We start from the raw sequence: 14,567 nt of genomic DNA on the forward strand, positions 1-14,567 counted from the left end.
TGGGTATCAAGCCTCACCGTTAGAATGCCTGAAGGCTGCCGCACCCTTTCTCTTTGTCCCCTAAGCACCACCACCTTTTTGTCAAAGGCGCCTTCCTTCCCCCAGTGAGTCACCAGCAGAACCTCAGTTGTTTCTGCTCCTCCCTGTCTCCCCACAGTGTTGAGGCACTTCCTTGTTCTAGTCCACCGCTGCTGACCTAGTTCCCATCCTTATCTCCAATCCTTATCTCTAGCCTCGCTGTTCTCCCGGCCTCCCGCTCAGCGCTTTGTTCTTGCTCTGCTCAGAAGCCTTTAAGGAACACGTGAACCCACAGGGGAGCAGTGGCTCTTAGCTAATCCCAGCCTATTGGATGGTAATCCCCACCTGCTCCTGCTGACTCTTGATGAAGCACTGAATGGGGAATCAGATCTGTCTACACTGCACAGATCATCTGACATCATCTTCTCATGTCTTGGTGAAGCAGGTATTACAACACTGCCCTGTCTGCTCACAGGATTGCTGAGAACATCTGATAAGGATGATGGGCGTGGAAGCTTACCATGACCTCTGCAGAGGCACACTGTTCTGGGCCTGTGCCCCGCTGGCTTTTCTGCAGCCCTTTCCTTCCTGCCCTGGCCTGATTCTCCCTGCTCTTCAGGCTCGACTGCTTCGTCTCCCTAAGCTGCAGGTTTTTCTCCTTCATCATTTCTTTGTAATAGTGATATGATGTCAGTATGATTATCCTCATTTTTGTAGATGAGGAAACTGAGGCCAGAAAGGTCGTATAACTTGCCCAAGGTCACACGGCCAAGATGAAATGGAGCCAGGATTTCCCCGCTCCTGTGCACGTGCTCTACCACTGTGCTGTGCCTGCTGTAGTTGGTGTCAGGCCTGTGGGTGCAAACTGGTACAACAAACGTCTGCCCTCTAGGAACTCTTGGTCTGGTCAGCAGATAGAGTGGATGCTCGGACCAAGTCGTCCTAGCAGCACATTGAGTGCAGGGGACCCAGAGTGAGGAGCTCTGCAGCCTGATGAGATCTCAGCCTGCCCAGGGGAAGCAGAGTCTCTCCCGCTTTCCCCTTCCCAGTCTCTGGGCAGTAGAGATCTGTGCAGTTTCTGGTCCCAGGCATGGTGGTGTTCAGCCCACTTATCACTCCATCTTCAGGGTGAGTCAGACTCTGGGTGACTGCCCTACCCGCTAAGTGCCCTTGGAACACAGCTCCCACCATGGCCGCACCCGACAGGAAGTCCCTCCACCCCAGCATGGGGCTGCAGTGGCCCTGAGGATGGGCACAAGGTGACACTGGGGAGCCTGACAAGTTTGCCCCAGCATTGTCTGTCTCTTCCTGTCACCTTCAGGCACTATGTGCCCATCTCTTTTGATTTTTTTCCCCACCCTGGGCCCAAATCAGAACTGGAAAGGCTCAAAGTGGGGCCAGTTTGGCCTCTTCTTAGGGGGCTAGGATTTTGAGGTCTTATTTTCTCTTTAACTGTTGAAGAGAGGGCAGTTTCCCATGGACATTATAGCAGGCATACTCAGAGCTAATGGGGCATGTCACCTGGGGGTTGGAAAGTGTTTCTGTACCCATGAGTTCCTGTTGAGTCTCTAGCTTCTTCAGGAAGCTAAAGAAGGGTGGGAAGACCCTAGATGAGAAGTTGAATGTCTCTCTCTTAACCCTTTCCTGCTTCCCTTATTTTCTTCTGGAAGGGAGAGCTCTAGGCAGCAGCTCCTAAAAGTTTGAGTCCTTGGGAAGTCTTAGGAAGAGGGAGGGGCTTATTCCTTATCCCCTGAACTCAAGTCCTCCTGCTTCGGCACACCCGCCCCCAGTGACAGTTCCCAGCCCTCATTTTAACTTTAACCCCCCTCCCAAACACAGACACACAAACAGCAGCAGGCTGGAGCAGGTCCAGGCTGGGAGTGGAGGATCTCACCTGACTTCTGGTCTTCCCCTTTCCTCCCATGACACATCTTGTAGGCTACCACAGTGCCCGTTCAGGGTGTCGGCCCTCATGCTGGGCTCAGCCCTCCCACGGTGCTGGAGGAATGCCCTGTGAGCCCTGCCCCTGACACCATCAGGTGAGGCTGGGCCAGCCATGTGGGCCTGCTCTGCAGGCTGTGACAGTGCTCTTGCTCCGCTCTCATGTCTTTGTAGGCAGTTACCACTCCCAGGAATGCTCTGCCTTCTTTAGCTGCCTCGTAATCCCCCAGTGGACATTTAGAATTGAGTTTAAGGATTACTTCCTTCCCCGACAACAGCTATCCCTTGCTAATTCCCTAAGTGTACGAGATATTTAGTAAAGCTTTCCTCACTACTCATGGCACTGAGTTACATTTTCTAAGTCTGCTCCTTTGAGTAGACTTGAGATTCTTGAGGACAGGGTTCTTATTTTATCTTTGTGCCCAAGGTAGACCTGGCCCACAAAGGAGACTGAGGGGTGCAAGGAAAGAGATCTTCATCTTACTGTGGGTGGGAAGGGGCAACAGGAGGACATAGAGCAGCCTCTCTTCTTCCTCCCTCCTCCTGTAGGCCTGGTTGTTGATTGACCTGCTTCTAGCAGTGGTACTACATTCAGACAGCAATGTGGATTGATTCTGCCCCCATGCTTCATGTGCCATCCAGAGGCAGGTGTACTCATTCATTGAGGAATCCTTCCAGAGAGAGGAGACTGAGGAGCAAACCCATTGTTGAAACACCGAGTCTGAGGAGATGAGATGGAGGCACATCCCAAAATTGATAAACCTCTAGCTGGTCTGATAAAGAAAAATGACACAAATTATCAATATCAGTGAACATCACTACAGATCTTACAGACATTAGGCTGTTAAGAGAACAGTATAAGTCACTTTGTGCCAGTAAATTCAATAACTTAGGTGAAACAGACATCTTGAAAGACATAAATTAATAATGGTGACTGGAGAAGAAATAGAAAATCTATACAGTCCTATAACTAAAATATTTTCCCAAATAAAACTTCAGGCCAAGATTGCTTCACTGAAGTCTTGTTGAACATTTAAGGAAGAAACAATACCAACCCTGCACAGCTCTAATTTTATTTGTAACAGTTTTGTCCCTGATAAAAAGGATTTCAAACATTAGGAAACAGGTCAGTCAGACTCTGTCCTGAGCAGGGCTGTATTTGAGACCCCCTGAAATCCTGCCTCAAAGGCTTCTTCCTCCTGAAGGCTCTGGGAGGAGGTGAGGGCGGGGTGCAAGGTCTAGGCGTGGAGATGTGGGCAGGGGTGAGAAATGGGGGAGTACCTCCATTAACAGGCAAGTAGGCTATGGGGAGGGCCCCAGCCCAGACCATGGCTCTCCTGCCCTCCAGCCATCAGCGTTCCTGAGGTTTACTCTTCTGGAGTTGGTGGAGAGGGTAGCAGTTAAATTGGTAGAGTTTCTGAAGGTTGTCTAGCCCAGGCTCTGGGCTAGGCCTTGAGGTGCTCTAGGAGATGCCCTGTGCTGAGAGGTTCTTGAAGGGAAGGGGTATTAAAGCCTACATGTGAATAGGAATGGCCACAGGCCTGTGCCCTGGGCCTACGGTCAGACCCTGATATGCACTGGGTAAGCCCAGAGGGTTCTTTTGCCTGGGAATCTTAGAAGGCTGCTTTGAGGAGGTGGCCTTTGACCTGGCCTCTAGGACTGGCCAGATGGTGTGTTTTCTTGGGAGTTATCAGAGTAGATATTTCAGGATTTGGGACAAAATGTGGGGGTGTAAGAGTGTTCTGGACAGAGCAGATGTGAGGTTGAGATGAATGGCTGTTGTCCTGGGGGTGTGGAGACCCAGTGAGAGCTTTGAGCAGAGGTGCAGTGTGGTCTGACCAGTATCTTTGAAGAGGAGGCCAGGAATGTGGATTGATGAGATGAAGAGAGACTTACGGGAGATAGGTTGGAGAAAGAGAGGGAAAAATGCTGGAGGCAGCTGTATTCTCCAGAGTAGAGGGGAAGGCTGGCTGGCAGGCAAGAGTGGAGGGGAATGGCTGGGGGCTTGGTTGTGGTGGGGAGCTAAGGAGGTGGTAGAGGAGACTAGGGATTGGGAAGGAGGGAGAAGATGGCAAGATTTGGGAAGGGTGTGGAGTGGGGAGTGGGGGTGGTGAGGCATTGAGTCTGATTTAAAGGTCTCAGGGTGAGCGAAGTGTCTCTAGATTCCTGGGGAGGCTGTGCACCTAGGGCCCTGCCTGCTTTCCTACTGAGTGTCCAGCAGGGCCTAGGCTTGGACTTGGGCTGGCTGTGGCCGCATCTGAGCACATGGGGCCAGGTCTGAACTGTGTGGGGAGCGCAGGAGAGACGGGTAGAATCAGAGCTCCTTAGAAACTCAGCGCCACTCTTCCACTCTTGATAGCCTCTCTCTTGTCTCCTTGGCAAGAACGAGGGCCAGATATCAGGACGACCTGGATCCAGACTTGCAGCTACCGCTGATGGGTTCTGTGACTTTGGACAGATCTTTTCCTTTTCCCTGACTGCCATTTCCCAGGTTTTCCCATGGGTTAAATTGAGGACCTAGAATGGGTGATCCTGCGAGCCCTCCAGGTCTGAGGCTCTTGGAGTCTCTCAGGTAGGGGTGAGCTTCAAGTGGTCTGCGCTTCCCTCCACTATCCTGGGGAGCAAAGGGCCATATCTTGTGATTCAGGCCAGTGTCACCAAAAGCGATTTTCCCTCCTGTGAATGCCCATTGTACTATTTATGAATCACTCTTTGTCAGGAAGGCTGAGGTACACCTTATCTCCCCCACTTGTGTGGCCTGTTCATTTGTTCACCTGCTGGTGCCACAGATGTGGATCTTTATCTTTTTTGAGCCCCTGCTCTTTGCACAGCATCCTAGGCTGGGGTCATTTTTAACCTCATGCTGTCTGCAGAGCTAGTGCTGCCCCCCACCCACCAGATTGCTGGGCATTTTTTAAAGTCATTTAGATAGTTGGGTGTTTTCTCATTTATTAATGAATAACTTGGTCTTTGCTGAGGCACTTGAATGTCTCTGGGGCTCCAGGAGGGTGGTGGCAGCTGTTTGACCTTGCTTGAGAGCTGAGAAAGGGCATGGTATTTGCAAAGCACTCCTCCCAAAGGCTGGACACTTTCCTGTAGTCCCCGCCTGCTTCTGCCAGGTGGTTCAGGTTAACAGAACACCTGTGGAAAGGAGTCGTCTTTGTGGCTGGGGGTCTTGCCCTACTAGCCCAGTGTGGGGAAAGAAGAGCCCTTTCTGCTTTTCCTTCTCTGCCCTTACCCAGGGCAGGTGTCTGCCGCTCCTTCCCCTGAGGTGGGCACTTCAGGGAGTAGCCTTCAGGGTGTCCGCTGGTTGGGAGTCAGGAAGGAATTTTTTTCTAGAATGTGCAGGCTCTGGCTTGCTTCATCGGCTAGTCTTTAGTCAGGGAGGGCTGCATGTGTCAGCAGGGCCCCTGTGGAAGCCCCGTCCAGGTCCCAGCAGCCCTGGGAGCCATTTGGAGAATCCTGACTTGTTTCTCAGTGAAGCATTTATACTCTGTTCTCCCTTCCCTCTTTGGCCATCACCAAGCATCTGCCTGTCCACCCCAGGGCCTGCCTTGCCCAGCAGAGGTTAGTGGACTCTCCCCAGTCTCTCCTTGGTTTCTCCATTGCTTAAGAACACTGGCCAGAGCCCTCTGTGTTCGGCCATTGCCTGCCTTGACCGTCTTACCTGGCAATCATCGTCACCCCCTCCCCCAACCCCAGTCACCTGCATGCTCTTCAGACCACACCCTGCCTTTGTTCAAGCTCTGCTTCCCACCGGGAATGCCCTTCCCACTTCTGTCCCCCTATGCTGTATCACCCAATTCTGCCCAGCCCATCTCTCGGTAGGAAACCCCTCACCCATCCCCCAAGAACCACATTCCATGTTGACCTCTCTCACGTAGCTGCTGTCACTTGGTCAGTTATTTTGTTCCCGCTGCCTCGTTGCCATGAGATGAGCTCCCCTGAGTTGGGGTGGGGGACATCTTGATCTGTTCACATGACAAAAGCCTTTCTCTGGGCCAGGCCTCCAACCTGGTTTTGGTAGTCTGCTCCCCGGAGGTTGTGTGGCCAAGGAATGGCAGGGTCTGGTCGATGCCTGCAGTCTCCACATAAAGCAGATACCATTCTTAGGAAGGCAGTTGTCAATGGCGTAAATAAATGTCTAGGAAAGGTAGTTCAAGCAGCTGTTTTACTTGTAATTTATATGCAGGCTCCAGCGCATTCTGTGTCCACCAGAGCAGACTCCCAATGGAAGGAGCTCACAGATCTCTCTCAGAACACTGCTCTGCGAGAGTCGAAGGCAGGACGCTGCCATAGTGAAGTGAGCATTGTCACCTTCTGGAGTGCCAACGCTGGCATGCAGGGAGACCCACAACGGCTCTGTCATGGGGCCTCTCAGGCCACGCCCGGACCCCAGGTGTGGGCACACGAATTTACGCATGCGCATACACACCCTGCGTCAGTTTGTCCACAGGCAGGCTGACCTAACAGAGGTAATCACATAATAAGGGAGAAAGTCCAGGAGGACATTTTCTGCTTCAGGTGGAAGCAGTATGGCAGTTTCCTTCTGTTGTGGCCCCCAGTGCACCTGAGAACAAGCATAACATGTCAAGGTTCAGATGAACATGACTCTCTAGACTTCAAAAAGAGGTGCAGTTGGTGGGAAGTCAAAAGAACCAGATTAAGAAAATTTTCATGGAAACTTCTGACTAATTCCCCTTGCCTCTGTCTCCCTGAATATAGCATAGGCCTAGGCAGTGAATCTTGTTAGAAGCCTGGTCCTAGTTCATGTTACTTCTAAAGCGAATCAAATAGGTATTTCTGGAGAGGACTCTGGCCTGAAAGGTGTCTCAGGAGGCCTGAGCTCTCATCCTGCCCTGGTTGCTGGTGACTTCTTCCCCCAGTCTTTCCTAGCTTAGCAGGTGGTTCCGTCTAGACCCATGAAGGTGACTGGTGACCTGCCAGCATGGCCCCTCCATGGCACCAAGTGGCTGCATTTCTCACCACCTAAAGCCATCCAGCTCTTTCTGCGAGTGTTCTCTAAGGGCTACCAGGTACCTGGGACTGGGCTGGAGTTACGGACTTTTTTTGTTGTTGTTTTTTTTTTTGAGACGGAGTCTCGCTCTGTCGCCCAGGCTGGAGTGCAGTGGCTTGATCTCTGCTCACTGCAAGCTCCGCCTCCCAGGTTCACGCCATTCTCCTGCCTCAGCCTCCCGAGTAGCTGGGACTACAGGCGCCCACTACCACACCCAGCTAATTTTTTTGTGTGTTTTTAGTAGAGACAGGGTTTCACTGTGTTAGCCAGGATGGTTGCGATCTCCTGACCTCGAGATCCGCCCACCTCCGCCTCCCAAAGTGCTGGGATTACAGGCATGAGCCACCGTGCCCAGCCAAGAGTTATGGATTTTTAAATTCTGCACAGGCAGTGAGGCTCCAGTTGTGCCTATGAGATGCAGCAGGCATGTACCCTGCTTGGAGTCTGGGACACCAAGCTGGGCCCTGCCAGGTGCCCCCCTTCTGAGATGTCCTGTTCTTTAGCTCCCTGGGCCACGTGGACTGGAAGTAGGAGCTTTCAACTGAGCTGGTGGTTTTCTCCCTTTCTTTGCAGGACAAGGAAGATGGGGAGCCAAAGACCAAGCATCTCAGAGAAGAGGAGGAAGAAGGCGAGAAGCACAGGTAATGCCCCTATGCAGCTCCAGGGTCTGCTCTCTCCTCCAGCTCTCATCGGTCTCCCGGTCTCTGGGTCCTCCCAACTCTGTTCAGTGTCTGCCCTGTTCCCTCCCCTCTTCTTTCTGCCCATGGCTGTCCTGTTCAGACCTTAAAATCTCAACGTCTCAGAAGGCCCTTGTTGAGGCCTTCTCTGCCTCCTTTCCCTCATTTTCCATTTGGCTGTTACTCAGCCCCCAGCATTTTCTTTCTAGCCCTTACATTATGCCTTTTTACCCTTCTCATACACCTTTCATGGCGTGGTTCTCCATTGCCTGCTGAGTAAGTGCCCCTTCTGCACCTGGCATGTGAAGCTCTGCCTGGGCCATCTGGCCTCATCCAACCTCCTCTGGTTTCCCTCTAGCCAGAGCCCTTTGTGGTCAGCCCTTGCCACCCCTGGCCACTCAGCATTTCCTGACCAGTCTTTTGTCTGTCCTCTCAGCCTGGAGGTCCTTCTCATCTCTCCTATACCTTTGATGTCTGGGTCTTCATATAGAGTTCGGCTCAAAGGGCACCTTTCTCGTTGTCTGTGCCCCTCTGGCTTCATTTCCCTCTCTAGTATTTATCTTACTTTGTCAAATACTGTCATCTGGTTGGGTCCACTTAAGTTGCCTAAACACAGCACACATGAGGGTCTTGGGTACCCTTCCCTCGTGATTGCAGGCACGAGGTCTTCCCCTGCAGTCTTGAGGGCTGCAACCTCCACAGAGCCTCAGATGCTGCTTTGCCTCCCCAAAATCTGGAGCCTGGAAACTGTTGCTGGAACCAGTGTGTGGGGTGGGGCGAGGCAAAGCTGTGCCGCTGATGTTTGTGAGCAGAGTGTCTGACTACCACTCCCGTGTCAGCAGTTCCAGAGGTCTCATGTCCTCCCTCCCATGCCTCGCCCTGAGATGGGGCTCTCTTCCTGGGGCCAGACTGTGTGTCTTTCTGAACGGGTTGCCTTGATTTCCTTTGCTCTGAGCAGCTTTCTTCAGGCACGGTGGGGGTGTAGATCTTGATGGGCTTAGGCTCTGCTTTGCACAGGGGGAGCGGGAGGGGAGGGAATGTTCTTTAGAGGAAGCTGGGCAGCCACACCAGAGCAGGCTTTCCTAATGCCACAGCCTTTTTTCACCTTCACCAGTATGAGTAGAACCTCCCCACATGCGGGCCTCATCTCTGCCTTTGTAATCAGGAGCAATCACAGACACGACTTACAAAATGTTTTCACACCATCCTGAGAGCCCTGCAGAGTCCATACCCACTACTCGGGTTCAGACATGCTACCAGCTCTATGCTTAGAGGCTGGTAATGCTAAATGGTGAGTGGTGAGTGGGTCTGCTGGCACTGGGCCTGGGGCTTTTTGTTGGGCCTTAGCCCCCAGCTCTTGAAGGTCCCTGGCTGGTGATGGGAAGATGAAGGCCAGTTAGTTGCTCCTTTGCCAGGTGACCCCAACATACGTGGCTTTATGGGTGGGTGCTGGCACAGTTCCCCCATTCTGTGGTAACTACATATGAGAGGCCCTTTGGTCTTCTGGTTGGTTCTTAGTTTCTCAAAAACTGGAACTCTGGCTGGAGCCTGAGTTCCAGTTTCTGGGCTTTGATTTGCTGGTGGTTTTTTCTCTGATTCCCACCCCTCCGTCTCCTCGATGAGAAAGAAGGGTCACTGGTTTAGCAGGTGGGTGGGTGGGTCATACAGTAAGAGGCTTGAATGTTGAACCATGTGGTTGTGACTCTCAAACGTGGTGTTGAGTGAAGGAAAAATCAGGTTTCAGAATTGAGGCATACAGGGCAGGAACATTTATATCAAATTTAGGAACACAAAATGATATATGTGTGTTACTCAGTTGGCAAGTACTGACTTTATTGGTTGTCTGCTCTGTGCAGGGTACCATTGTGGGCCCCTGGAAGGCAACAGCAGACAAAGTACAGCCCCTACCCTCATGGAGCTGACATTTTCTGGAAGGAGACAGGCTGTTAACAAAGAAGCAGGTGTGTGATACAGTGTCAGGTGCTGCCAAGAAAGCGAAAGCAGAAGTGTAAACACATACATGAGGAGTGATGCCTCCGATTGACGTCTGGGGAAGCAAGGAGGAAACAGGATTAGGGAAAGGCTCTATGATGTGTGACTTGTTTTTCTTTTTTTTGAGACGGGGTCTCACTCTGTCACCCAGGCTGGAGTGCAGTGGCGCTATCTCAGCTCACTGCAACCTTCACGTGGCTCCCAGGCTCAAGCAATCTTCCCACCTCAGCCTCCCAAGAAGCTGGGACCACAGGTGCGCACCACCATGCCCAGCTAATTTTTTGGTACAAAAACAACATGGTTTCACCAAGTTGCCCAGGCTGGTCTCAAACTCCTGAGCGCAGGCAGTCCACCCACTTCAGCCTCCCAAAGTGTTGGAATTACAGGTGTGAGCCACTGGGCCTGGCCAATGATTTGTGATTTTGTTATAACAAAAGAAAAAAAAAACAGGAGGGGAACAAACCTGTCTGGAATATGGCAAAACATTGCTTTTATTGACTCTGCAGGAGGTGAGTATGTGTGTTAGGTTATTCTCCGGACTTTTCTGTGTGCCTGAGATATATCATAATGAAAACTGTGGGAAAAAAACCAAAGGGCATGTGTAGTTCCAGGCTCCTGTCAGTGAGTTCTAGATAAAAGAGGCCCTGCCATGTGAGGACCTGCTTCCTGTTAGGTCTTACAGGTCATTTGTAGTGGAGCACAAGACCTGCTCTGAGGCCCTGTCTTGAGCCTACTGAGCTGGGCAGGTGCAGGGCCCTGTTTTGTTTTCTTACCGCAGCCCAGGGACCAACCATGCTGGACATTGAATTGGGTTCGGCTTCAGCTCATCATATTCTTCTGCTTTGCTCTGATCTGGCCTCTTTTGAGGCAGTGGAGCGTGGTGGAACAGGTTTGCCTCCCAGTCGTTGAGAGCTTGGCTTTCGGGGCTGTCCTTCTAGAGACTTTGGGCAGGTGGACTTCTAGCATCCTGTACCTGGCAGGGCCTGCTACTCAGTCACTCCCTTGGTTGCCAGGAAGCCTAGCCTGAGCAAGGAGTTGTGCCTGTATTTGTAGGCCCCAGAGAAAAACAGACTCTTCTGACTTTAACAGATCCAGAGCAGAGGGCTTGCTCAGGTTATTTAGGAAGGCAGATTAGAACATTGGTTGCCTAACACAGGGCCAGACCCATGTGGACTTAACTTTAGACTGCAGGGTCCAGGGCTTGGGGATGATGGACTTTCCAGGAAGAGCAGGATGCAGCAGAGGCCATGTCCATCCCGGGGGATCTTGCTTTTTATTTGTACCCCAAGTCTGGAAAGGGGCTCTCACGCAGGATGCTTATGGATTGGGAGCTGATTCCAGAGAACCCCCTAGGCCATAGCCCCTGCTACAGCCTCCTTTGCCACTGGAGAGAAAGAAGTGACCTTCCATTCCATTGGAGAGATGACCCCTGAGGCCATTCACCAGTGAGCATCCTTCCTCGGCTGCTGGGAGGCGAGAACAGCCTACTTCAGTCAGGGTCACTCTGGGTTGAGCCCAGGTGCCAGGTGTGAAGCCCCACCGGCACCAGCCATTCTGGAGTGTGCTAAGAGGAGTGTGGTGCCCACCCAGGGGTGCTTTCAGCTAACACTCTGCTGCCTTCAGTGGGACAAGGCCTTATGGAGAACATACCTTTTAAGTCTGGAATCCAGATGGTAGGGTTTGGGCGGCAAAGGTCCAGAGGCATGAATCTGCAGTGTGAAAGGGTGGGTGGTGTAGCCTCTTGTTGGGGAGGCATGAACAGACATCACCCCAACTCTCCTTTACTCAGTATCCCTGGGGGCCCCTTCCAGTCTGACCCCCTCACTATCTCAGGAGTGACGCCAAGGGAGTTACACAGATCTGCATCTGAGACCCAGGGCCCAACCTGGATGGGAAAGACTGAGTTGTCTCTGATGCTTCCCTCACCCAGGCCCTACAGAGAGATGGAAGGGGCACCCTCCTCTTCCCCTCGTTCCCTAGTTTCTCCTCTTATGCCCTGACCAGGATTCCTCCCTGAGTCATTCCATCCCACACTGCCACTCAGCTCTGAACTCTAATGACTGAGTGACCCCAGGGCCTGCTGCCTGTGAGTGTCTCGGCTCCCTATGTCCCATTAGCTGGCAGAGAGCAGGGTCCATCTGCCTCAGTTACTCTCCAGGTCACTCAGTGTCCCCTGCCTGGTGGTCAGTTCCATATATTGATGTAGCTAGTTCATCATGCTTTAAATTTTTTTTTTCTGTTTTAATTTAGGGACTTAGGGAAAGAACACATGTTGAGAAGATTCTCGGTTCAGCAGCAGTCCCTGAAATGAAAGGACCTAGACAGATGGAGCAAGGTCAAGCTTTGGAAGCAGTTCCCGGGTTTGAGGCCAAGCCCTGCCAGTTAATTCTCTAACCCTGGGCAAGTCACATTGCCTCAGTGAGCCACAGAATCTTCTGTGATTCTCAGTGAGCCGCAGAAAAAAATGAAATAAAACTTGCTTCACCTGATGAACAGAGCAAATGCCATACCTGTTTGCCCAGCAAGTACTGGGGCTCTGGGCAGAAGGAAGGCACTGTGAGGTCCTCCCGAGAGAGTGAAAGGACTCTGGACACACCTCGAAAAGGCAGAAGTAACTTTTACATAAAGCATGTGCCAGCTTTGCAAATAAGGCAACAGTTGGGGGAAATGTGAGGCAATGGATGGGAGTAGAAATAAGGAAAGGTGACCTAGAAGTTTGTGATTAGGAACCACTTTGTAGAGCCTCGCTTATTTGCTGCATTAGATAGTCCTTGGAAATAAGCTGAGTGGCCTCATTTTGCAGATTCATTTGTCTAACCAGATATAGTGTAGGGCCAGGGTTTGTGGCTAAGTAAATGAAAATCCAGCAGGATTGGAGGGAGCCACCCCAGGACCTTGCCCCTCACCAGCCATCTTGAAGAGTCACCCGCCTGCCTGCCTGTGTTCCTGCCCCACTGCCTGAGGAGACCTTTTCAGAATTATGTTAGCTGTTCTAACAGTTCCTTTGCTTTTCCTTATGCATTTTATAGTTAGCTTGTTAATATCTATTAAAAGAAGCTTGCTGGGATTTTGATAGAATTGCATTGAATCTATAGATCCAGATTCCTTTTTAAAATTTGTATTATTCTCCTAGGATAAATCCTGTCCCATCCCCATACAACCAAATCCCCATTGGGTGGGAGTGAGCTCCAGCAGCTCGACCAGCCCAGGCTCTGTGGGAAGAAAGGATGCCTTCCTACCCCTAGATGGGCCCTACTTCCCTGGGCTGACTCTTCCCTGTCTCTGCCAGCCTTCTTGTAGCTAACTCTGTAGAGGCATGGATGACTCATCCCTAAGGCAGCTCCCTTGCCCCAGCCCCCTGTGTACTATCCAGATAAGATGTGCTCTGGAAAGCTGGCCCATGGAAGAGGGCATTCAGGGGCGTTCGTGTCAGTGTCAGCTGCTTTTTTTTTTTTTTTTTTTAAAGCTCTCCGTCACTTCTTCCTGATGGGAGGTTGGCTGATATGTGCCATGGAGGCATGTCTAGGGCAGCATTTGTGGCTGACAGCCATTGCCACCCTGCCTTGTGGGATGGATGGACTGTTGGGTTGGGGCTGATAGGTGGGAGGAGAAGGGAGGAGGCACTTAACCAGGAGCACTTGCCTCCTCCTATGCCAGAAAGTGCCTGAACAAGCAAGTCCCAAACTCCCAACCTCCACAGCCACCACCTCCCTGTGGCTTTGTATGGAGGTCTGCACACAGCTGGAAAAGTTGGTCACCATCAGAGATAGTTGTTTGACCGGGGCTGGGTGTCACATATTGCAAAAGCAATGAGGCCACTAGCCTTCCTTCTTCAGAGTTGGAAAATCTCTTCCCCAGCTCAATGTGTGCATGACCCTCTTGTGGAGAGACTTCCCACCCCAGCTAAGGCCCAGCCCTGGCCCAGTGCCCAAACCCTTGAGTCCAGCCAATGCCAGGCCTCTCTGCTCTGTGTGCTGGGACCCACTGATGGTTTCCACACACCAGGGTGTATCACAGATCAGGTTGTTTGATCCATGACATCAGCTTGATTTGGCATACATTGCTCCACCCTGGTGGTACCAACCAGGGCGGCTCCCATCACGCCTCCTGAGTTGTTTCAGTCCCACTGTAGAGGATGTCTACATCTGGTGATGTCCCAGTCATGGGCAGTGGAGATCTCCTGCTGAAGCAGCAGCACAGAGACCCACCACCGCCTCGTTTTTCCTGACCCTGTTTCTCGGGAATAGGCCTGGGAATGTGGGAGAATGAGTCAAGAGAGAACTGGTTTAAGGAAGATAGTGAAGCCGACTCACCGTGTGCTGGCACCAGGCACCTCCCTTCTGGGTAGGGTGGGGTAGGAGCACAGCTGAATCCTTTCTGTGTGCATTAAGTTATGATATCTTGTATGTCCTGATCTCAGCTTCCAAAGCTCCTCTTATGAAGTCTTCACCTCTGTTCTGGGACTAATGTGATCTGCATTTATAGGTGAAGAAACTACAGTCCAGGCAGGTGAAGCGACTTGGCTAAAATTTCCTTGGCTAAAATCCTCCAACTTTTGAAAGGGAGTGGAGCTGCCACTGAGACCCCTCCCTGTGTAGGGGAAAGAGTCTTTGGCAGAGTGCAGCAGCTGCTGGCGGTTTGCTGCTTAGGGCAGCCTGATGGGGTTGAGCACCATCCACTTTCCCAGAGTGGTCTGTGGGCTAGATTGGGCCCTGGGAGGGTGAGGGGCAGTGGGCTATGCAGGCCCCTGTCCCCCAACATCTGGGTCCCACATGGCCAACGTGGCCAATCCAGTTCTCACCTTTTGGGCCCTTTGGGGCTTAGCTCATCTGCCATAAATGTTTACTCCTCTCCTGTTTTAAAATTTAAATTGATATTTACGGCCGGGTGCCATGGCTCATGCCTGTAATCCCAGCACTTTG

At 51.7% G+C, this 14,567-nt stretch overlaps 1 protein-coding gene across 19 annotated transcripts in view; it reads left to right on the forward strand.

The window, feature by feature from the left end:
* Positions 1-14,567, forward strand: part of CCDC12 (coiled-coil domain containing 12) — a 57,946-nt gene that overhangs the window by 30,592 nt on the left and 12,787 nt on the right. For 8 of the 19 annotated variants that reach the window (XM_054481923.2, XM_054481919.2, XM_063661237.1 and 5 more), the window contains 2 exons: positions 6,152-6,358; positions 7,550-7,617. In XM_054481923.2, coding sequence (XP_054337898.1) covers positions 6,152-6,358; positions 7,550-7,617 — 275 coding nt within the window. Of the gene's footprint in view, positions 1-263; positions 464-6,151; positions 6,996-7,549; positions 7,618-14,567 lie in introns of those variants that run through there. The other 11 variants (XM_054481932.2, XM_063661240.1, XM_063661242.1 and 8 more) reach the window with 5 other exon arrangements.

Source organism: Pongo pygmaeus, chromosome 2 (genome assembly GCF_028885625.2).
Source record: "Pongo pygmaeus isolate AG05252 chromosome 2, NHGRI_mPonPyg2-v2.0_pri, whole genome shotgun sequence".
In the NCBI taxonomy this organism is placed as follows: domain Eukaryota; kingdom Metazoa; phylum Chordata; class Mammalia; order Primates; family Hominidae; genus Pongo; species Pongo pygmaeus.